The 22443-nt window shown below is 43.2% G+C and overlaps 1 protein-coding gene across 1 annotated transcript; it reads right to left on the bottom strand.

Moving 5' to 3' along the window:
• Nucleotides 1–3979: 3979 nt before the first annotated feature.
• Nucleotides 3980–22206, bottom strand: CRKL (CRK like proto-oncogene, adaptor protein). The gene is made up of 3 exons (XM_005524476.3): nucleotides 21391–22206; nucleotides 17946–18408; nucleotides 3980–8730 (listed from the first exon to the last, which is right to left on the bottom strand). The coding sequence occupies exons 1-3, from the start codon at nucleotides 21702–21704 to the stop codon at nucleotides 8596–8598; spliced, it is 912 nt and encodes a 303-aa protein (XP_005524533.1). The 5' UTR covers nucleotides 21705–22206; the 3' UTR covers nucleotides 3980–8595.
• Between the last annotated feature and the right edge of the window lie 237 nt (nucleotides 22207–22443).

Here is a 22443-nt window from a genome sequence, read left to right as displayed (position 1 = left end):
TGCCACTGTGGGTGCACTTCGGCAAGGGGAGCCTTTGCCCCTCGGCCCAGCCGGGGTTCCTCCGGGCACCGAGGAGGCAGAGGAGGAGGCTGGAGCCGGGCATGCACAGGCAGGGGCACAGTGCCACCCAGTGACAGCGTGGGACCTGCGAGGGGACAGCTGGGGCAGCCTGCAGGGGGGTTGCTGCAAAGGTGCTGAGGCCTGGAAGCTGCAGCAAGGGTACCCCAGGGCAGCGTGGAAAACAGAAAGCCAAGAAAATATCTATGTTGTTGCTTTGTGCTTACAGTGCACAAGGGGCAAAGCTCTGGGGCTGTTGTGCTGTGTCTGGAGTGAGGGTTTTGCACGACTTGCTCAGGTGCTGACAGAAGCCAAGTGTTGGGCAAGCTGGGGCTGAAGCAGCTCATGTTTTAGGAGGCACCTGGCAGCAAAACAAGGGGAGGAGAAGGCGGTTGCCTGGGATGAGCTGCTCTCCGTGGGGAGGATGTGTCCCTGCTTTGAGATGTGCAGGCAGCTCTGGGGCAGCGTGTCTGGTCCCAGAGAGACAAGGCTGTCGCAGGGGCTGCCTTGGAGCCCCTCGGCCTCTGCCAGGAAGGGACCCCTTGTGTCTTCAGCAGTAGGTGACAGCCACATGTGGTGGATTTGTGAGGTTAATGCAGGACCTTTCCTCCCTTCTGCCCAAACCCTGCCTACATTCTTTGCTAGCTCAAGCTCTGTATCTTGTGTTCCCAGGCTGTAACAAGCATCAACACGCAGGGGTGGTGGGGGAGAGGGAAAGGAGTCAGGTACAGTGGGGCATGGTGCCGGCATCTCCCGAGGTGGTTCCTGCAGGAAATCACTGCCCCAAGCAATGCTGGAAACATATCAGGGCATTGCTTGGGGCAGTGATTCCATATGTTTCTGTGTCTCTTGGAGGAGGCACAGACTGTGGCTCTATTTTGGGTGATGACTGCAGAGCCCACAGAGCCATTTGGCAGCAGGGAGGGGTGTTAAATCAGCCTGTCCTTCTCCAGGTACATCATCTCCACCCCCCTCCATCTTCCACAGCTGTTCCAGTGCGGCGCTGCCGTGGGGCTGCAGCATGGGCTGAAATCAGGGCACTGCAGCGATGAAGGCGTGAGCCCTTCATGGCTGATGGATGCAAGTCCCACATTTTTACTGCCCTGCACACACTTTCTGTTCCTAGGCTGCTCCCCAAGGTGTCTTTATTTTTGTCTATTTAAATTTGCCAGTGTTGATCCCACAAACACCACTGTGGGGGTCTGTGGGCTTCTGCTGCTGTACAGCACAAAGCCTTGCTAGAAATCCAGCACCAGCTGGAGAGCTGTTTCCATCCCATCGCCCACCTCTGCCTCGATCAGATGGTCACTAGCGACAGTGAGGGTGGATCACTGAGCCTCATACAGGTAAGAGCTGCTACTGAGTTCTTGGAGTAACCTTTTTGTCACTGCTGGGGTACATCCTGCAGTTTGGGATGATTTTGGGCAGCGATTTCCAACAGTGCTGCTTATCCTGCATGTGGTGGTCAGACCTGTGTTAGAGCATTCAGCAGAATCCCAGACCTGAGTTAATTTTAGCCTTTCTGTTTCAGACTTCTGCTGATGTGTCCCGTGTCCAGGCCAAGGTGCTATTTCTTGCAGGGAAATGATCTTTGTTAATTTTAGATCTAGTTCTCCAAAGTGCCGAGTAGGCACAGCTATTGCAGGTAGTCAGGCACAGTGGGAGGCATTCGATCTTTGTGGGATATGGCTCTTCCTTACACAACAAAGGCCAAGCCTGATGAATTATATTTCCTTTGTGCCCTGCAGAGCATGAGGCTGATGCTCAGCAGGAATCCAGCCCAGAGCTGTGTATCCGTCGTCACTGCAGACTCGGAGCCAGAGCACCAGCTGTGATACCTGGAAAGAGAAAAGCTCTTTCTCTTCAAGGTCAGTAGATTAATTGTATCAATGCTCACAAGAAGAAGGGAAAAGAAGAGATGGTCTAACATAACAGAAATGGATTCAGCAGGTATCCTGAACCACATAATCCAGATCAAAACAGAATAAAATAAAAATAAAGTAAAATAAAATAAAAGTAAAGTAACAGAATACATTTGAAACTGTGGAAACTGAGTCTAGAAATACAGGGGTCATTACTTCCCAGTAATGAAAAATGGGTAAGTTTGATTTTTGTATTTTTTATGGCAAGGATAGCAACGGTGCACTCTAAGCCTGGCTGTGTTTGTCACTAGTCAGGAGCATCCCTGGGGGTCTCCAGCTTGGCTGCTGACTGGTGGTGGGCTGAACAAGAGTCGAGTGCCCAGAGTTTCAAACCAAGTCCTGTTGTTCACTTATGTCAGTCCCTTCTGTCTGTTCAAAACACCATCCTCTCCCTGGATTTGCCACTCCCCCCAAAGCAGTTGGATTTTTGGGCAGCTGGGGGAAGGCAAAGCAGCATGTCCAGCAATGCCCTTCTACCCTTGCTTCCCCCTGACAGCCCAGTGAGAGCTGCTCGTGTCTGAGGGTCTGGAGAGGATTCACTGGATAGCACAGACTGGCAATCTGCAGTGGTGGGGGATTAACCATCCCTTGGGACCCACACTTCAGCTTTAGTGATAAATTTCTAGACCAAATGCTAGTAATGGATTTCTCAGTGCTGACTTTCAGCTGCCCTTGTTGGACCAGCCAGGACGTACGAAGCAGGAGCCAGTTCCCTGTGGATACCCTAGATTTAGCTCTGATCCCAATTGTCTGGTGTGCCAGCGGCGGGTTAGACTAATAACTCGTGCAGGGAGGGTTCTAGTTACAAAATGCCTGGAATGAAGCAAGCAGGTGCTGGGAAGGTTAACTGAGGGGAGCACTGCGTTAATTCCCCGTCGCCTCTTGCTCCCCCGCCTGCCTTGGCAGCAGTGGGATGGATCTTCCGCAGGTGAGGCTGCACCGAGGGGCTGCCAGTCCCCGGTGAGCACCGTCACACCCCAGAGCAGGGGTAGCTCAGCTTTCAGCTCCCAAGGTTGTGCCAGTCTGGAGGGGCTGAGTCCCGGGGGGGTGCTGGGGGTTCCCAGCTGCTCCCGGGGAGGGCGGGCAGCTGGAGCGGTGCGCGGACAACCTGACTCAGGCCGGGCTCACAACACTCGGCGTTAGTGAGTCACAACAATCGGTGCCGCTGGGGCTCTGGCAAGCTCTCAGGGCTTGCATTCGGAGCAGGAGGCTCACTCTGGGACAGCTGGGAGCGTTTCCTTCCCGCCGGGGCACGCGGCCCTGCTGCAGCGGGACTCGGCTGTTTGCACAGCGACCGCCAGTTCGCAGCTCGGGGGACGGAGGGTTCCTGAAACTGGAACTGCTTCACCTTTCCCTGCTCAGCTGTGACTGCTCGATCAACAGCTGCCACAGGAGCAGCTGACCTGTCCTCTAGAACAAAGGCAGAGGGGACAATATGGGGGACAGGAATCAGTACGGTTGCTCCGAGGTGAGTGTGGACCTCAGGAGCTTTCATCTGTGTACAGTCCACACTATGGAGAATCATGGAGAAATGGAACTGTTCTGCTGTGGCTGCAGTTTATTTGGTGCATTTAGCTGCATTTCCTGCTGGTGTAAGCTCCAACAGACACACCTCTGGGCATGTCTAAAAGGATGTTTGTCATCACACTGGTTTAGAAATAAAACCTTTTAAGTAAATCTTTTAAGTGACAAACTGATGAACCCAGCTGATCCCAGCTTGCACTGAAAAATGGAGGCTTGTGCTGCCTGTTGTTGGACTGAAGTAACTGAACTACTTCACATCTGCACTGGTGGAAGCCTGAATGCAGGTAAGACAAATAAACCCACCCTCAGTTACTGCTTGCTTCTTGTTACCTCTTACTTTCTGCCTTTTAGCTTGAAGCAGGATTGCCAAGCCCACTGAACGTATCTGACCTATTCTCATCTTTAAAACACAGCTGGTTTTCTCCAAAACATAACTTGACAATTGTGACTATTTGATGATAAGACACTATGCAGAGTTGGCTATGAATGTTTATTAACATCACATGGAAATCTGTACTCCAGAGAAGACAAACACGAGGCTGTCACCATACCTACAGAGTCCAGGGAACCAATACAAGCTTTGTAGGCTTCTCCTTTGCAGCAGCTGAGTGGCTGATGTTCTTCTTAAGCTTTCCTCCCATACAGCATCAGCTCGAGTATCGACACCTTGTTAATGATTTAACTGAAAAAACCCTTTAGTTAAGTTACTATTGATTTGGATTGGCTAAAAGACAGAGGATGACCAGGATGTGGATTCTGACTTCAAAACACAGACAGTTCTGATGTGTTGCACCAGCACCTCACGGCAGGGGCCAGAGCTGCAGTCCCTGCTCTCCAGTGCCTGCACAGGTCACACCTTAGTTACTCAACCAATAATAAATGAAATTCAAACCATTGCATAAACCAGTCATTCTTACAAGCACAGTCAAGGGCATCACAGTAAACAAAGGTCACGGTTTCCAGAGACCTTTAAAAGCCTGGGCCAAAGAGCACAATAAATACAGTGGTGGAAGAGCAGGAAGAGCACGGACGTGTCGGGCATCAGGGTAGAGGAGACAGTGGTAATCTGTATCACCAGAGATGCATCTGTTTCATGTGAACCTCCAGAGCCCAGCAGCATTGTCTGAGAAGAGGCACGAGGAAGGAACAGGAGAGTATCATTCAGCCTGGCAACAGCATTTTCTGCTGCTTAATTCTTCCTTTGATTCTGGAAAACTTCAGTTGGCACACTCTGTTCACCCACAGGCCATTGTAAGGACAGAGTAAGGGCTTAAACATTCTGCTGTTATCCTCAAGGTTTTCAGACTAAAGACGACAAATAATACTGTAAGTTGAGGCAAGTTTTATTTAGACTGTACAAACAGGGCATTGGGGAAAAAAACACAGTGGCTTGATGTTGGGACCAGTTCTATGAATTAAGTGGAGTAAGAAATTAAAAAGGCACTAATCTTAAGAAAAGACACTCCGTATATTCTAAGAATATAATTCATTTAATACTGTTAATCTTATAGCACAAAAAATAAAACAAGCTATGATCCCCAAAATAAATTTTAAAAGCTTACACTTAATATTATTGCCTGAAGATCATGGTCTTTAAATTACATATTGTGTTTAAAGTTTACACAGTGAAGACTGTCTCAAATACAAGGCCACCTTTCCCACTGCAATAATTGTATCCTTGTCCCAAAATACATTTTAACACAAATAAACAGAATATGACAACTATACAGGAACGCTTTCACTGGTCCCAAAAGGCAGTCTTTTAGGCAGGTCTCACTTTCAAATGCAGGTATTGAGGAAAATGCTTGAAAACTGGACTAGAAAACAAAGGCAGCCCACTCATTCCCAGGATGTTAATACAATATAAAAAATTACTTTACAGGCACATGAAATGGCACAAAGAATGCTGTTTTTCCCTTTACAAAAATAATGCTCAGGCTCTTCAGAGCCTCAACCCAAACAGGATATTCCCTTTCTGTTTATTCTTTCCCAATTTGTAAACAATCATGAATTAAATAAGCGCTTATCCAGTGATGGACACTGATTAAAACAGTTTTCATTTAAACTTTCAGACTGGTCAGAGGCTTCAATGTCTATATACACATGTACACAGCAGGAGGAAGCCAAGCCTTTCGTGATAGTTGACTACTGTGGCACCAGGTCATTACACCAGCTCCTAGTTCCAAAACAAGGACAACTTTAATGGTGCATAGATTGAAGCCATCACTTGTAGGCTCTCATGCTTCATATCAAGGTTACCTTACACGCCCAAGAACATTTACACTGATAGATTATCACTCAGATTTAAGAGGTTTCATAAAACGACAGCACATGTGTAAGCGAGTGACAAGCGATCGAGAACCCAGAGTCCTTCAAAGAGAAACACACACTGATCCAATGCAGTCTTTATATGAAAATACTTGTCTCATAGTAAAATAGCCAAGACACATTTTGAAGCAAGGTTACAATCAGCTTAGGCTGGTCAGTATGCTACATTGAAACCACATTTTACATACCGGAACCACACCGCTGCTACTTGGAGAAACACTGTTCACTCATGGCCTAAAACCAGGTTCACAGAAATTCAAGAATTCTTGTCTTTGCATCAGATACCAATACACACAATTTTTGCATAGTTTTGAAGGTAAAATACTTTGCTTTTCTGCAGTATTGGAACATAATTAAACCTAAAACGGTATTTGTGTTCAAGGCGTACACCTTATTCAATGAGGGGATGAGTCAAGATGTTTATTTCAGTGAAAAAAAATCAGATTAAAAGTTATGTTCAAGCTCTCAAATCTCACAGTATTTATTTATCACGCAAAGGAAGAATTCTACAATCAGTCTTCTGAAGAGCTGCCTGTAACTAGGTCAGGCCTGAAATAAGATTTCTCTGCAGCAGACTGAGTTTAGTGCAGTTTGTATTCAGAAGATGACTTTCAGTAGTACAATCTGTGTAGTAAACGTGCAGGTATTGTTGGGGCACAGGAAAAGCATGACCTTCTTTAGTTAAGAGAACTGCATAGCTTTTCTTTGCAAGACAAAATGTCAATGCCTATTGTCAAGAATTACAGCACCAAACACTTCAGTCAATGCTACTCTACTTCACAGTTAATTTGGTAGTAAAATGCTCTACAAGAACTTCCAGACTGTCAGCCACTTGATCAATACTACAGAAAACAGTTAATAGATGAACAGAGAGACTTCTTTAAAACTTGGCATTCTGAATGTCTGCTTGTGAATGCCATTTCTGCAGTTCTTCAGTGCTAAGGATCTCATGGCACTCCCACAGGAACTACCAACAACGTGCTTTTATTAGGATCAAGCAACACAAATCAACAAGAAAACATGCTGGAACTTAAGACAATGTTTATATCACTAGACATTTGTAAGCTCTGATGACATTCTGCAGGTGTTTGAAGTTTCTCATTTTGCTACAACCAACAGCCTTCCAAAGTTGAAAAATGGGAGCTGCTGTTTTCCTGCCAGCTTCCACACTGGACATCTGCCTTAACCAGGCTGTCTGAAAAGGGAGGTTTTGTAGCTGTATCTTTGCAGACATGTATTCTGTTAATTCAGTGTTCCATCATTTTGCAAAGAGCATTCCAGTTCACCTACAACACCCATTTGAAGAAGGTGGCCCAGGATTCCACTGTGCCTGCGCTTTTAGATCCTGCACCCAGGCTCAGGCTGAGCACCCGCACGCACCAGCTGCAGCCAGGAGCTCCTGCTGCACAACTGTCCCAGCAGGAGAGCTCAGGTACACAAAGAGACAAGGAGCTACACTAATAACAGACACCCCTGTGGCCTCCTCCAGCCCCAGCGTTATCACATGGGGGAACCCAGGCAGCTGACTCCAATTAACCATTTTCTAGACAATGCTGGCAGGGGGAGGGACCTGGGTCGTATATAAACCAGAGCCAATGCCTTAGGAAGGGGAAAAATAAAAAAAGATGTCAGCATGCAGAGGACTTAGGATATGAGAGAGGAAAAAGAAGGAAGGGGAAAAAGAAGATGAAAGCAGCTCTGGAAGAAAAGCACAGCAATACAGACACCCTGGTAAAAAGGTACTGTGTTTGAAAAGGAGCTTTTGATGAGCTGGGGCTGGCATAGCTAGGAAACTTTGGAGAGAGCAGGGAGCCTGCAGAGAAATGGATATAAAAGGTCTTTAAATGTTTGAATAAGAGGATTTTATCGGTGTTTACCAAGTTCTTCTGTCCCATTCCTACCTCTCCTCATGGCAATCTGATCTGTCTGCCAAGTAACAGCTTGATGACAAGCACTTCTGTACTAGTAAAACTACACTTTCAACACTGCAGAAGAGCTGTATGTAGACCAGGCCAAAGTGTTTCCCCTTAAAGCTCACTTTCTACAGTTAGTGCTTGCAAAAATCAACAGAAATGCATTAAATATGTCAAAACCAAGTTACAAGTATCAACCCCTCCTACGTTTCCTTATAAATAAGCCTCAGCTTCAATGCAGCTCAATCAATGGTTATTTGCATTTAACACACACTGTTTCAGGAAGGTCAACAACAAGCTTAGGAGTTAACAGAAAAGAGCAGTGTCTAATACAACTGCTTAGAATACATAAGCTCCAATTATTGTCCTTTAAAGAAACCATCATTTTATATGTACTACCTTAAGACAGGTAATTTCAAAACTAAATTTTCTTCAGTCCTAAAATTGCATTTTTGTTGTTGCTTTTTGTTGGACAGTAATGCACAAGTTGCACGTTTGATCTAAGATTAGGGCTCTTCCTACTGAGCAAACCAGAAAGTCCACAGAAGTCTCAACAGGAAAGGTTATTTTTCCAATACCTCTCTGCTATATTCTGGTTCAGTCTTCTCCAGCTTAAGGCCCAATAAAGTTTTAGAAGTGAAACTAAATTCTGGATGACACAACTATGGTCTGAAGGTCAGGCAGTGACTTCAGTTGTATGTATTCCAAATGTATATTAAAAGAACTGTCAAACTGCAGCAAGCTGGAAAATGGGCAATGCTAGCAATGTGCCATTAAGTCATCATCCCACCTCAAACAATGCTAATGATAGCCAGGAAAATGAAGCAGCAGTGTAAATTGGGCAGAGGGAGTCATTCGTTCTCATCTGGGTTTTGAGGGTCAAATATTTTGACATGCGTGAAAGGGAAGAGCCCTTTTCGACCGTTGACTTCTCCTTCCCACTGACCGTTTATATTCATCCTCGTAACCTTCACAATATCTCCAACCTGTGGAATTAGAAACAAAAAAACCCCTTGTCACACATGGGATTCTCACCTCTGATACAAACACAGATGAAATGAAGAACAGCACAAACAAGCCCATCATAGGGAAAGGATTCCTGCCCTCTTCTTGGCAGAAGGTTCAGTGGAAAAGTTACTTTTACTGAACTGCAATACCAACACTTTGTTGCTAAACATAATAATGTCATCTGCACTCTTTCTGACACTCTTAAGTATGCATATATTTATAAAGATTACAGAACTACACCTCTTTTTATAGGAGAGCTTACAGCTTCATGCAACAGTATCTTTAGCTGAGACACAAATTCACATCAGTAAAGCTACCATCAGTGATGAGTCACGACATGCTTTCAAAAGAGCACCGTACTGGGACTGGTTTTAGCAGCAGCTGACTTAGAAGAAATGTAGTTTTTCAAAGAGAGATTCCTAAAGCAAAGAAACCATAACTTGAAGCTCTAATTTTGACGATCACAGTCTAAGAACCTTCTGTAATTTCTAAAATAATGGTACACTTCCTAAATGAGGAAAAGCAATCCCAATTTTTTAATTTTTTTTTTTTTAGTAGTAGATGTAGATTCTAGCTTTATTTGTGGTTTTCATGTCTACTTCCTGTTAAAGCATTTGAAGCAGGAATGATGACATGCCAGGCCTTTCCTACCATAACTATTCTCTTCCTATCTGGCAGTGAAAAATGAGAGAAGTTTAAACTATGATCAAGCTAGAAACAACAGCCCAAATGATGATAAATTATACTCTTACAGTTCAACACCTGTATTTAATCTGGACTAGGACAATTTACAAAGGGAAATATCCAAATTGACAAGAAGCATTTAAGACAAGCTAAATACTCATTCTCACTGAGCTGCTTCTGGAGACCTGAACACGTGGTCTGTTACAGCAGCTCTCTAACTTTCCCCCTCCCTTCCTGTTTACTTATTTGACTCTATGTGGTAACTACAGTAAATATCAGAAAAGTGCCAATTAGCATTAGCAGCTAAAAACTAATTTCACAAAAAGCAGAACCAGCCTATGACCAATGCCCAACAGTTTCTAAGTTCCTTTCCCAAACTAGGTCCAAGCTCTTTGTAATTGAGCTTCAGTTATCAAACCACTGCTGTGAAATTCAAAGGAAACAAGCTTTAATCTTATTTAAGGAAAAAATAGACATTGATACAGTGTGTAAAGCAATTTGTCTACATTTTCTAAAGAGTATTAAAATTATCAGACCACATGCAGATAGGCCCTTGGCCAACATCCTTAAACTTTTGAGGTAAGATCTGTATTTTTTATGTTAAAGAAAGCCCCGAGTTTACAAAATGATGTGGATGTCACTTAGATGAATTGAAGCCCATTAACCAGTTACCACTACCGTAACAGACATTTGTGAAGATCACACAGAAGCAAGAACCCTTAAGTGAGGCTGAAGATACTATAATAAACTCATTGGCAGTCAGTCACTCAGTGTTGTCTTGTAAAATAAAATTTGTTGAACTTTGAAACTGTTCTCAAAGATTTCAGCTTTAGGTGTTGCTCTGCCTTCCCTACCTTTTCTCCACTACTTTGGTTGTCTGTGTCCTGTCTGCCCCCCACATCTGACACTCTCACTTGGAACAATTGTAATCTTGTGCTTTGGAGAGAGAAGAAAACCCTTGGAAGTCCCTTAAGTTCTGAGGATATATCTGAGGCCGTATTACTTTCTTAAATGGACATTTTTATATCTGCTGTTCCTAAACTCAAATATCAAGCCAGAATTAAGCAGTTAAACTCTGCATGTACACACAGAATTCATCTGACTGCTCCTCATCTCTCCAGGGCCTGCTGCAGCATGTTCTAATTGTATATTTGCTAAAAAGCACAATTTGTCAGACTTCTCACTTGAGAAAGCTTTAAATAGTAACAAGATGACCTAAACAGGAACCTAGCAAATGTCTCTTTAGGAAAAGGCTGATAACATCTATAAATACTCAGTGTTACATTGCTACATTTAAATAACCCTTGAAGACAGATCTAAGTTCCAAATTCTAGACCCAGCCTGAGAAAGATGCAGCCAACATCACAACGGTTTAATGAGTTGCATTTTCACTACACTGTAAACCAAACCCACTCTCAAACCCTTTAATCTTAAAAATAATCTTTTGAATCAAAAACATGGACCTGCATTTACTGAGAGTCTGACAATGCAATTCTGTTCATAGAGATCAATCCATTATTCATTCTGAAGCTCTAAAACGGATATTCTTCAACTTGGTTCTGGAAAGACTTCACAATGTGAATAGGTTTGGAAATACTGCTTCAGCTGAGTGAAAATAATATTTAAAATATGTCTCCTATTGCACTGCAACAAACTGCCCTGTAGATTAATGATGTAAAATGTCCTTTATGCTGCTAGGTGGGCAAAGCTGCTGCACACCAGCATCAGCCACTACAGAGAGACAAAAGCTACTCAAAACATACTCCTATATGCTGAGAATCACTGGAATAGTAAATTAATTTGCAATAATTTTCTACTATTTTTGGGAAGGCTTTTTTTTTTTTTAAATGAAAGCTGCTTAATATTCTCTTGTGTTATATTATTTTAAAAATGTTGTTTCCCTGAGAAGACTAAATTAAACAGCATGTTGAAATAAGATTTTTGGCACAGGAACCTTGATTTCATGCTATACTAACTCATGGATATTATCTTAAAGACCTTTATTTCAAAAATGTCTAGAAAAATCTGGTCAACTCATCTCTCAATGTATTTTTCCCCCAAGAAAAAGCATAAATGCCTTTTAAAGCATCTATAACATGGTCAGCTGAGGTGCAATCCCCCACTAAAATTATTTAACACACTGTTTTTTTCAGAGAAGGTTTTAAGCCAGTCAGAAGAATTGTCTTATGATTAGGCACAGGACAGAGTCAGGAGACCTGGTTCTATTCTCATCTCTTCCACAAACTTCCTGTATGACTGTGGACAGCTAATAGCCCTTATCTATAGATGAGGAGAACACTTCCTTAGACTCAGCATCTCAGATAAGTCAATTGTTGTGAAGCAGCACTGCTGGAATGAAGTATCACTGCTGAAATGAGTAATACTTCTGAAATGCAGCTATTTAGTTACACCCAAATGATAAAAATCAAAATGTATTTTAGATCACATCTTTCATTATGTCCTTGTTAGAGCATGAATTCAAAGCCCTGGGGAAATACAAGCTATGGAACATGCCAGTCAGAAAGGTTACTTCATTCACTCTAGACTCTTCTATACCTGTCTTCCATTTGAAGCTGATTCATACTCTGCAAATGTTTCCTGCAAGCCATTTTAGTCAACCAATTCAATGAGTTTTACAGATATTCCAGCAATTGTATGTTAATAGTTCTATGGCTGATAAAGTTCTGTAATATAAGTCTAAGGAGATAAAAATGCATTAAAATTCTAAATCATCATTTTAGCCCACTGGGTCAGTGCTATAGAAAACACTGCTCTCTGGAAGCTACAGGGTGTTGAATTGCAGTCATTATCCTAATCAGTGTCACAGCTCACCTCCTTTGGTAACACTAATACCAAAACCAAACCAGTTGTTCAGGCCAGCTGCCTGGCTGGAGAAGAATAGACAAGATCCAACACTACATGTGAAAATACCTGATACCCCATTGTCCCCAAAGTGAGGAGCTACACAAGAGAAGCAGGGTTCAGCCACTCTGCTAACAGGACAAAAGGACACTGAAGGAGCTGGTGCTGGATGTACTGGAAGTTCCAGGAAAGCACCAGGCTAAAAGCACAGCTTAATTATCCTTCATTACTGATGTTCTGGGCCAGAACACAGTTGGTGCCCAAACCGGAGAATCAAACAGTTCAGAGGAAAAGCTTCATCCGTTCTTGAGGCATGAAAGGAGGTTCAAGGGCAACACAGAAATGTGGAAGTGCTAGATGCCATTAATCTGGCCTCACCTAGGCACAGATTAAAACAAAGGAACTTCACATTTGTCCTGGGGTGACTTTATGATACTGGTATCCCCAATCGTCTGGTTTATGTTATATATTAAGTTCTGCACCTTTAAGACTGGCTTTGAGAGCAAGAGAGGGGGAAGAAGAAGCGCGCAGTTTGTGTTAAGGAAAAACATCACTCCCACACATCCCGCTCCTGGACTGTGGTGTCTGCAGCACGGACAGACAGCGGGACAGAGCTTCTCTCTGGATTTTAGTTAGTTTTAGCTAGCTGAGGCAGAGGAGTGCCCTAGACCTTTGTTTGTTTTTTTCCCAATTTTCTTGGATCTGTGCAAGCCTGCTCTGGACTGAACACCCAGCTAAACCCCGGGAGCTCACGCCTGTGGCCCACCGGGGCCTGGGCCTCGGCACTTTCCAGCGCCGGAGGGACTGATAAGAACCTGAGCGAGCCGAGCTACACCACATGAAAAGGACTTTTCTTCCTAGACTTGCCATCCCATCGAACAGCAAGAGGTTTTATTATTTAATATTACTCAATTTCTATTAAATAAACAGCTTTTTCCACTTCTCTCTAAGGAATTTTTTTTTTCTTTTCCCGGACCAGTTAGTGGGGAGGGGCATTTCCCTGGGGAAATCCCCATTTGGAGTTTTCCTTCCTAATTTGCCCTAAACTAAGACAACATTTCACCAAGAGCCAGGAAAATTGTCAGAGTATGTTGCAGCATCAAAAAAGGGCTGCTTTTCAATTACATGGTGGTAGCCCGTCTCCTTCAGATGAAGCCACTGCTGTGACCGTACAGAATTTGGAGAGTTCATTTTCAGTTCAACAGTTACAGTAACTAAAGCTCCCTGATCAACAATTCACACTACACAAACGCAGGATCAATACTTTGCTTAAAATCCAGACTTTGTGAGTTAAATGCATTTTAATGTTTAACACAGCGAGGCTAAGTTTCCTTGCCTTAAGAAAAACACAATGCTTGTTGTCTACTGAAAGAAGTAGCCTAATTTCCTAATTAAGAAAGTTCTACTGCTAGCACATTTTGGCCTACTTGTCTCAACCTTCCTTTGAAGAGGGAAAAAGTTAACTGTAACCTAATTGTAACAAGCTCAAGAGAAATACTGTAAGGCAGTTATATAATTGTGGTGGACAGAAATTTATTTCACCAAAACATTTCAGTGACAGGTTAACTCTGTAATAGCAAACATACACATCTGTAATTGCTACATCACAAAAAGATAAACTATTTAACACTATAATGCTGGCATGAGCCTATAAAAAGCCAACACTAGTAGAAGAACTTTTTAAAAAATATACTGTAACTCTTGTTTAAAAAGAAAAAATAAATCTTTGATTCCGTAACACTGTCAAGTTAAGTCTGGAGATGAACTCTAGAACCACTGCTGCCTTCAAAATTAACTGTGATACTGATTAGAGCATTGGTGATGTAGTGGAGAATCATTTTTTAAAAACAACAGGTATAAATCTGGTGGCTGCTGCTGGTCTCCCATTGTCTGGTTCTTTACCCTATTTAATTCCATTTTATAAGTGAATATAGAATTTGTTGTTCATGTCCTGGTTAGAGCTTGCCAGTTTGAAACAAGGCTTCATTAGCACACTATTGATAACAGACTGGCTATAGAATTACTACAAGTTTTTAAAGGCTGGGAAACTATCAGGTAGACCTTGCTGCTCTGTATCACAGTAACAGTGCCACAGAATCTCTGCTCTTATCAAATCCATCACCTTCCTAAGGTGTAAATCCTCAGAACATGGGACTGCCCTCACAGTTTTCCCACAGCATTCAGCAGGAGTGAAGAATAGCAAGGCATAACCCTGTGGTGCAGAGTTTTGGTGCCAGTAAGCACAGGGCACTGTAACCCTGTCCTTTGTACCCCTTCCTCCACAGCACCAGAAAGGAAGGAAATAGCTTCTTGGCTACAAGTGCACAAGTACAGAAACAGACCTGGCTTTTCGGTTAGGGGTTTGGTTTGGTGGTTTTTATTTATATTTTGTAGCTTGCTTGCTTGCTTAGTGGTTTGGGTTGCTTTAATGCAGCATCCATAAAATTCTACACATATTAGTAATGAAGTCAGTTGTAGAGAGAAGCAACAGACTTCAATCTGGAGAATGTTCATTAAAAACATTACATCTGATCTGCCAAAGTAACTCAACAGACAAGAGCATATGTAAATCTTAGAAATACATGTAATTTATTGTAGGCTTTACTGTTTCCTTGTGCAGGGAGATGAACAGAGTTACATGTACCACCAGCTGTAAGCTTTGAGATAGTGTCCATACTTATAACTACCATTTTAACCTACAAACAGATTAAAATTTAATCTTTTATTTTAGAGACTAACAGTGGAGAATGTAACACAACAGGATCGAGTCAACACTTACACATCAGTAACTTTAGTAACACCAATCCTGTTACCCAGAGAGGTTGTGAACTCCCCATCCCTGGAAGTGTCCAAGGACAGGTTGGATGGGGCTTGGAGCAACCTGAGATAGTGGAAGGTGTCCCTGCCCATGGCAGGGGGTGGAATGACATGAGCTCTAAGGTCCCTTCCAACCCAAACCATTCTGTGATTCTATATAATGCTAAATAAATTTAGCCCAGCAAAAATAAACGCCCTATTGACTAGCATCCTACAGAAATAAAATTGTAGCTGCTCTTAAATTGTCACACTTGTAAATTCATCAGTTGAACCCTTCATCTTTATCCAAACTATCAGACCTTGTTTCAGATTTTCTGTAGAATAGTCACTTGGTCACTTATATTTTTCATGTAAGAAATTAAAAAAAACCCAACCAAACAACAACAAAAAACTTGCTTACAAAAACTTCTCTGTAACAGGCTATAAACTTTTACCTTTTCTTAAAGAAAAATTCTGTCATGTTGTGTAAACAACAGTGTACAGTAGAAACACTGGACTTGCAGGCGGGGAGCTTGTCCCATTTTCAAGTTGAAGCAAGAAGAATGACATTGCTCCACTTGAAAGGAAGTTGAGCAGATTACTGTGCCATGGCTTTATTTACTCCAGATGCTATTCTCTTCCTTTTAAGCACTGTCTGTGTCATGACCACACAAGGCTACAGCCAGCAAACAGATATTTTGCTTTCATATTGCTTGATCAGTTTAAATGAGATGGTACAATCAGTAACCATGTAATTACACTCACAAGGTGTTCTACCTGTACAAGCTGAACTGTCACTTAGGATACAACTATACTGAGGTGGAGAACTGTCAAATAATATTTTTATGAAAGAACATCATTAACTTTCTTCCCCAAAACAGTCCCATAAACTGTGTTTTGTCTAACCCTACTTTCAGTGGTCTTAAAAAAGAAATTTCAAATGGTTCAGTTTATTTAGTAATGTGTAGAGCTGGGATTAAATACTTTATCGGAGTCCTGCAGGTGTTTGGCAAACTAAAGGAAAATCATTAAAAGAAGCTGAATGATTTTTTTAAGATTAGCCCGTGTGACAAAAAAAATACTGCTATAATGAATTTGCCTATGCATGGATAGATATGGAGAAGCTGCAATTGCTGATTTCAATGAAAATGTAGAACAGTTGCCAGAATTCTGCTTCTGAAGCCTCTTGAGAAGCCACAGTGTGGATGAGGTACACTTGCAAAGAAACAGATTGCATGGGAAGATAACATAAGCCAGTGTTGAGATACACAAAAACACGAGGCAGTAAGTGATTAGAGGATGAATCTCTCAAACAAAACTTTAGTAATTTGAAGGTTCAAACCAAGTCAAACCTATTTGTTGGCCAGAGAATTAAACCTACTGGTATCCCAGAGTAGCTAAACTGATGGGGTTAACTAGGTCACTTAAAGGGCAAGTCAGGAAAGTCTGTATGTAAGGACCAACCTTCCAAATGGTTCTGCTACTCTGCAGCAATGCAAGTTCCCTGAAGTAATTCCATTACACATTGATAACATAACAAAATCAATCACTTGCCTTGCCTTGCTTTCAGAAGCATGAGTAGTTTTGGCAGGAATCTTCTGTACAGTGCAGTTGGCAGTGAATTTACACTTTGTTCTATGATAATTTTCACATACTGTTCACAAATAAGCTACTAGATCTTACAAGACAAAGAAATTCCAGTGATTCATATTTAACTTTTAACCCCATAAGAGTAATCACCTGTAGAAGTCTTACAAGAACAGGAGTAAAAAAATTAGGGTGAGCACTCTGAATAATGGGAAGTCACAAATAAAACCTTCCAAATTTCACCAGAAGTATCAGCCATAGGTAACAGCTTTAACTTGCAAAGTAACTGAGCAAAATCAGGAAAAGTTCAAAAGTATTTAAAAAAAAATTAGTATTTCATTTGCTAAAATGCTGTTGCTTCTTATGCTTGTTTGCTTGCATTTGTTCCTGGAAGTATTGCAGCATGCTCAAATTTCACTTCTTCCAGGTGAGACATTTTTGAATTACAGGTTAATTAGCCTTCAGTATCATGTAAATGTAAAAGTAACAAACTTAGTCTTCTGGATATAGCTTTAAAAAACATCTTCCAGTCAATCATTTATTCCTGTTAAACTAGAAGTATGATATTAATTCTTTACTACTTACAGAATAATGATCAAAAATTTTACAAAATTTCTCTAATAAAATTAAAAATGCAATAGCAAGCACAGGAACTTGCAGCACTTGAGAGATTACACTCCTCACCCCCAGTTTAGGTGTTAAGGTTTCTCAAACTCCACTTCTGAAAACCAAAGTAAAAGGGACTAGAGTATTTCTGATATATTCTGCCAAGATTTCAGCTCTTAGCACAAGATCTTCAAATGCATCTCACAGCTGATGATCAGAAACACTAAATATATCAGCCAGCAATCTTTACCTTTCTCTGGATGATGCCACTGTCAGTTCTTAGCCTGGAACTCCACAATGATTAATGAAATACCTCTTTCCTTCCCCATGATTAGGTGGAGAAGCAAAGCCATCCTCTCGTTAGCACTTCTTCAGCATGTGTACACTGCTACTCTTGTAACATTTGCAGTTGAACAAGCAAGAAGGGAGGGAAAATACAGGTCCTAAAGTTACTTACTAGGTCACTTTTCTCAAAGGAAGTGGTATAGATGAAGCAATTCTTGTGGATGTTTCTTCAGAACCTAACCTAACTTCTCAGTCCCTCAACAGAAATAAGCAGACTCCATATGAAGTCATCGACACCAACTTCACCATAATAATTTTTAGTTTCTTCTTTTACAAGGCAATTGAAAACTCTGGGACTGGAGGAAAAACTTACCTCTAATGCCAGCGCAGTCTTGTCATAAGCACAGGGTACTCTCTTTTGGACAGCTTTGGCATAGACTGGTCCATTCTGTGTGGATGGCAGAGGATTGATCACTGCTCCAGGTGTGCTGGATACTGAGGGCAGGGGAGTTGCGGTTTGAGGCTGAGCATAAGCATGGGCAGGTTCTGGAATACCGTAACTGTTGGAATTCCTGTTTCCATGCTTCCCAACAGAAGATCTGACTAGCTTTTCTACATAAGGAACAGGAATCATCCCAATCCGACCATCCTTGTTTCTGGCACTCCACCACTGTTCTTCTGGCTTCTCTACAATTACCAGTATCTCGCCCTTTTTAAATGGAAGATCCTCGGCATCGTTGCCAGGAAAGTCATAGAGAGTCCGAACATATTCCACATTTTCTTCTGCAGTGGACATGGCAGGGGCAGATCCAGATCCCATTGGTGGACTTGGATACCTGAAGATTTGGTAAAAGTAATAGCTATTGGTTTGTATTTCAAGTAACAAAGGTAAGTAGCAGGTTTGCAGTAGGAACATCAATTAGAGAAGAGTTACTTGGATTTGTAACAAAATTATTGGCTTGGTAGCACTGTAAGGCATTTCATGAGTAACTCACACTCTCAAATAATTACTTAAATACCCAAAGCAGCTTCTCCAGAAACCCAAAATAATCTATCATGGGATGCAGAAAACTGGGAAAAATAATGTAACATCTTCATCCATCTGCTCTGAATTGTTGTGAAAATCTTAGAGTCAAATTCTATAGCTTAAGTTATGAGAGTAATGATACAGAAAACCAAATTAAGACTATTTGGGTGATTCAGGTGGAAGGACAGCACATAAAAGTGTAGAGTGTAGTTGTGTATCTCTCCAAGAGTCCTCTGCCATCTTCAAAGTCATCCAAATAATTTTATTGTAACTTCAGCATCCAGTTCTAAAGAATCCAGTAAGTAAATGCTAGACTTGAAGCACCATAGGGGAAAAAGGGAACAAAAGTAAGATGGTATGACATCTTCATAAAGACAGTATGAAATACCTGCATCCACTGATAAGAAGGAACTAAGGAAAAAAAAAAAAAAAAAGCTACCCTTCTAGAACTGTTCCTTAGAACTGTTCCTTTGCATATTAGCCATATTATCTTTATTTACATAATTGTTTATTACTATGTCAATCATTTGTCAAATACAGTCACTTGGTTGTCTGTGATAATATACAAGATTGTCCATCAAATGAGAATGCTTTCACTGTTTTCATCATAGATGTTATACGTTTTATTCAAAGCAGCTGTCAAAAAAACCTTAATGGATATAGGCCACAGCAGATACTTATTATCTAAGCTATGAGAGCAAGAATGCATGTCATTAGCCTATTTCAATTCTCTTTTGCTACCTGCAAAATACGATGTAAGTCAAATCCCTGTGATTTTTGCAAGACATGCCAGAAGCCCTGAAGAGAAAGATATTCCACCTTTCAAAAACCCTGCTGCAGCCAAAGCAGGGGGACAGAGAGAACCCTTCAGGGAGCAATTGCTCTGCATAAACAAGAGCTCAGGAACATCAGCAAGGATGGTCAGAGCTCCCTGCTAGAAATGCAAAACAAACAAAGTTTAAAATGGTCCATTTACAACTGTTTTAAAAGTTTAAGATGTCATGTCCAAGATCTAGAAGTACTATAGAACTCTACACAGAAACCACCTTTCAGACTGTACTTTATGAAACTGAAGAATGAACAGCTTTCAGAAGCACAAGCATCTGAGAGCAATGTGCCCAAGAAAATGCCAGAGAAATAATTAGCATAACAAATCTGAAGCACATACCTGGCCACCCCTATTCTAAACCTACTCCATTAACTAAAAATAAAAAAAATAAAAATAATCTGGAAATGCTACCTCTCATCTTTCTCTTGAAGCAGGAAGTCTCCTTTGCACAGAATTTAAAACCACCAACTTGATTTTTCTAAGAGTTTTAACAAAAATCATGCTGAGTAAAAACACCTAGTGGATCCCATTTGTAGTTCTGTAAGTACTCAAGTGTTTTGAGAAAGCCAAGTTAGTCATGGACATAAATGATTAAGAACAAGTTTTTGCATCCAGAAAGGTTCAAGAGTATCCAGGCTGGAGAACAGAGATAAGCATGAAGATTGCTTCAGCATAAGACTTTTTCTTCCCAACTCTCCACAAGTTTAAGCATGCACATACCACTGGGCAGCTCCATTTAAGCATTCCTGCAATGGTGAAAATTATTTTATCTACCCATCTCTCTAGCCACAATCACTACCCAAAAGGTTGCCAGCAGCTTCAAGAGTTCCTGAAGGTTGTGCTGTCACATCCTGCCCATCACTTGACAGCTTTTCAGAATGACTTCTGAACACTTAAGTTTTTCAACTTAACAAGCTATTGTCAATCTTTGACAAGTGACTGACTGTCATTAAGTAGTGGTCTATGCCGAGGTTCAGCTGTGATTATAAACCTCAAAGTTATTCTTCCCTCCTAAGAACTTGCTAATCTGCAAAACATAAGACATTAAAATGCAGAATTCAGAAGTGAACCAATTTAGCCTTATTTTTTAATATGTCAGTACTTTTCTCTTATTTAATTTCATTTCATTCTATCCAGGGACCCCAAAAGCTTTGACAAAAGGCACTGATAAAGGCTTTATTAATTAGAAGTAAGGAATATGTTCTAGGGCTCTTCATAAGCAGTTTACTGATGCATGTTGCAGGTATGTCCCATGCTGGGACCAGGACAAAGAAGGAGCTCATAGCCAAGTCACATTTTCCCATCCTCCTAGAACAGCATTTCTCAGTGAAGTGTATATGCTATATGCAGATAAACAGTGCCATAAGCAAACCGTGAGAAATAAGCGTTTTACATTTTTTAGCGCAGAAATGCCACTCCAGAAGTTTGGGAAATGCTGCCCTAGAATGTATTAATGCTGACTTAACAGGGTGAAGCGGTCTAATCACATAAAAGCCAGTTCTATTGTAATCAGTGTGGGTGCAGGGGTAGACAGCAAACTAAGCTCAGAGGCTGTACTTGAATCACGGAGAAGACTGGTGAGCCAGCTTCTCATCCATCCTTGGAACGGAGAGACAATACTAGAAGGGTAACACAAAAACCGTGACGTGCGACCACACCCTCTTTCAAGGCAATTATAGCCCGTGGTAGAGGTACATGGTACCTCTACACACAAGGTCAGCACAGGGACCGCGGATGTTCTGACTGAAAGACCAACACTTTTCATTGTCAGCGAGATCCAGAGCGTCATGAAGGCCCAGTGTTAGAAGCGAATGTTTCCTTAGTATTTATTCATAGCATCTACATCCACTGCCAGGCTCCCAGAGTTACTCGGCTGGACTATGACACCTTTACAGGTCTCACCTCCTCGCTCCACTCGGAGCAAAGGTGGCGGTGGGTGTGGCGGGGGCGGGGGGCACTCACCTGGGCGCGGGCTCGATGAGGGTGGTGGTGTCCAGGTAGTGGATCTTGTAGAACTCCAGCAGGGCGGGCAGGTGCTCGAACTCCTGGTCGCCGATCTTAAAGCGGCGGTTGGGCAGGGAGTTGATGATGTAGTGGGAAACGCGGGAGTTCTCGGACACCGAGAGGACGTAGTCCCCCGGGCAGGTGGACGAGTCCCGCACCAGGAACATGCCGTGCCGCTGCCCCTGCAGCCGCGTCTGCGCCTCCGCCCGGGACACCGGCCCCACGTACCAGCTGGAGCGGTCCGACGAATCGAAACGAGCGGCGGAGGACATGGCTCCGGGCGGGAAAGGAAAGGGAGGAAGGAAGGTGAGGAGCCCGAAGGCCCAGGCAGAGGAAGAGACCGGGAGGAGGCCTGGGCAGAGAGGCCTGGGAGGCGGAGCGGGCTGGGGGCGAGGGGGAAGCGGCTAGTGCCTAGTCCAGGAGAAAGGAAACCCAGGGAAAGGGGAATAAGGGAGAAGGAAGCTCCGTGCCGCTGGAGGCGAAGAGCCGAGGAGCGGCTGGGGTGGGGCTGGCCAGACGCGGCGCGCAGGGCCCCCGAGTCTCCCTCAGCGGCGGGGTGTGCAGGGCATCCTTCCCGCCTCTCTCAGGCCTGCGGCGGGCCCGGCCAGGCGGGTGACGAAGAGCAGCGGCGGCTGACACAGACAGGCGGCCCGAGAAAGCGGCGAGCGGAGCCGGCTCGGGGCGGGACGGGGGAGGCAGAAGCGCCGGGCGCCGCGTCCTCCCGCGGGTTCCTCCCCTCCCGAGCCGAGCTCCAAAATGGCGGCGGCGCCGGGCCGCGCGAACGCTCCGAGACACCGCCCCGCGCACGCGCCATGGCGCCGGCGCGGGGCCGCGCCCGCCTCAGGGGCCGGGCGGAGACAGGCGGGGGGTTTGTGCCCCGGTGTCCCGTCCTGGCGTCCAGGGCAGTGAGAGAGCCGCCCCTTCCCCATTTCTCCGCGAGAGTCACTCAGGCCGTCCCCGGCGCACCCCCGGTCGGTGCGGTGAGCGAGGCGGGGGTGACCCCGCGCCTGC

This window comes from Pseudopodoces humilis, chromosome 20, assembly GCF_049639895.1.
Source record: "Pseudopodoces humilis isolate 2021_Gansu_Grassland_sample_001 chromosome 20, ASM4963989v1, whole genome shotgun sequence".
Classification (NCBI taxonomy): Eukaryota; Metazoa; Chordata; class Aves; order Passeriformes; family Paridae; genus Pseudopodoces; species Pseudopodoces humilis.
Note: the sequence above shows the minus strand (reverse complement) of the source record. Positions and strands in the feature narration are given on the sequence as shown.

Excerpts from the sequence above, each read along its gene's own strand:
- CRKL (XM_005524476.3), bottom strand. The coding sequence starts at position 21,704 with ATGTCCTCCGCCGCTCGTTTCGATTCGTCGGACCGCTCCAGCTGGTAC. Across the intron at positions 18,409-21,390 it reads CTCATCGAGCCCGCGCCCAG|GTATCCAAGTCCACCAATGG; the intron begins GTGAGTGCCCCC and ends CCAAATCTTCAG. Across the intron at positions 8,731-17,945 it reads AGACTGCGCTGGCATTAGAG|GTTGGAGATATTGTGAAGGT; the intron begins GTAAGTTTTTCC and ends CTAATTCCACAG.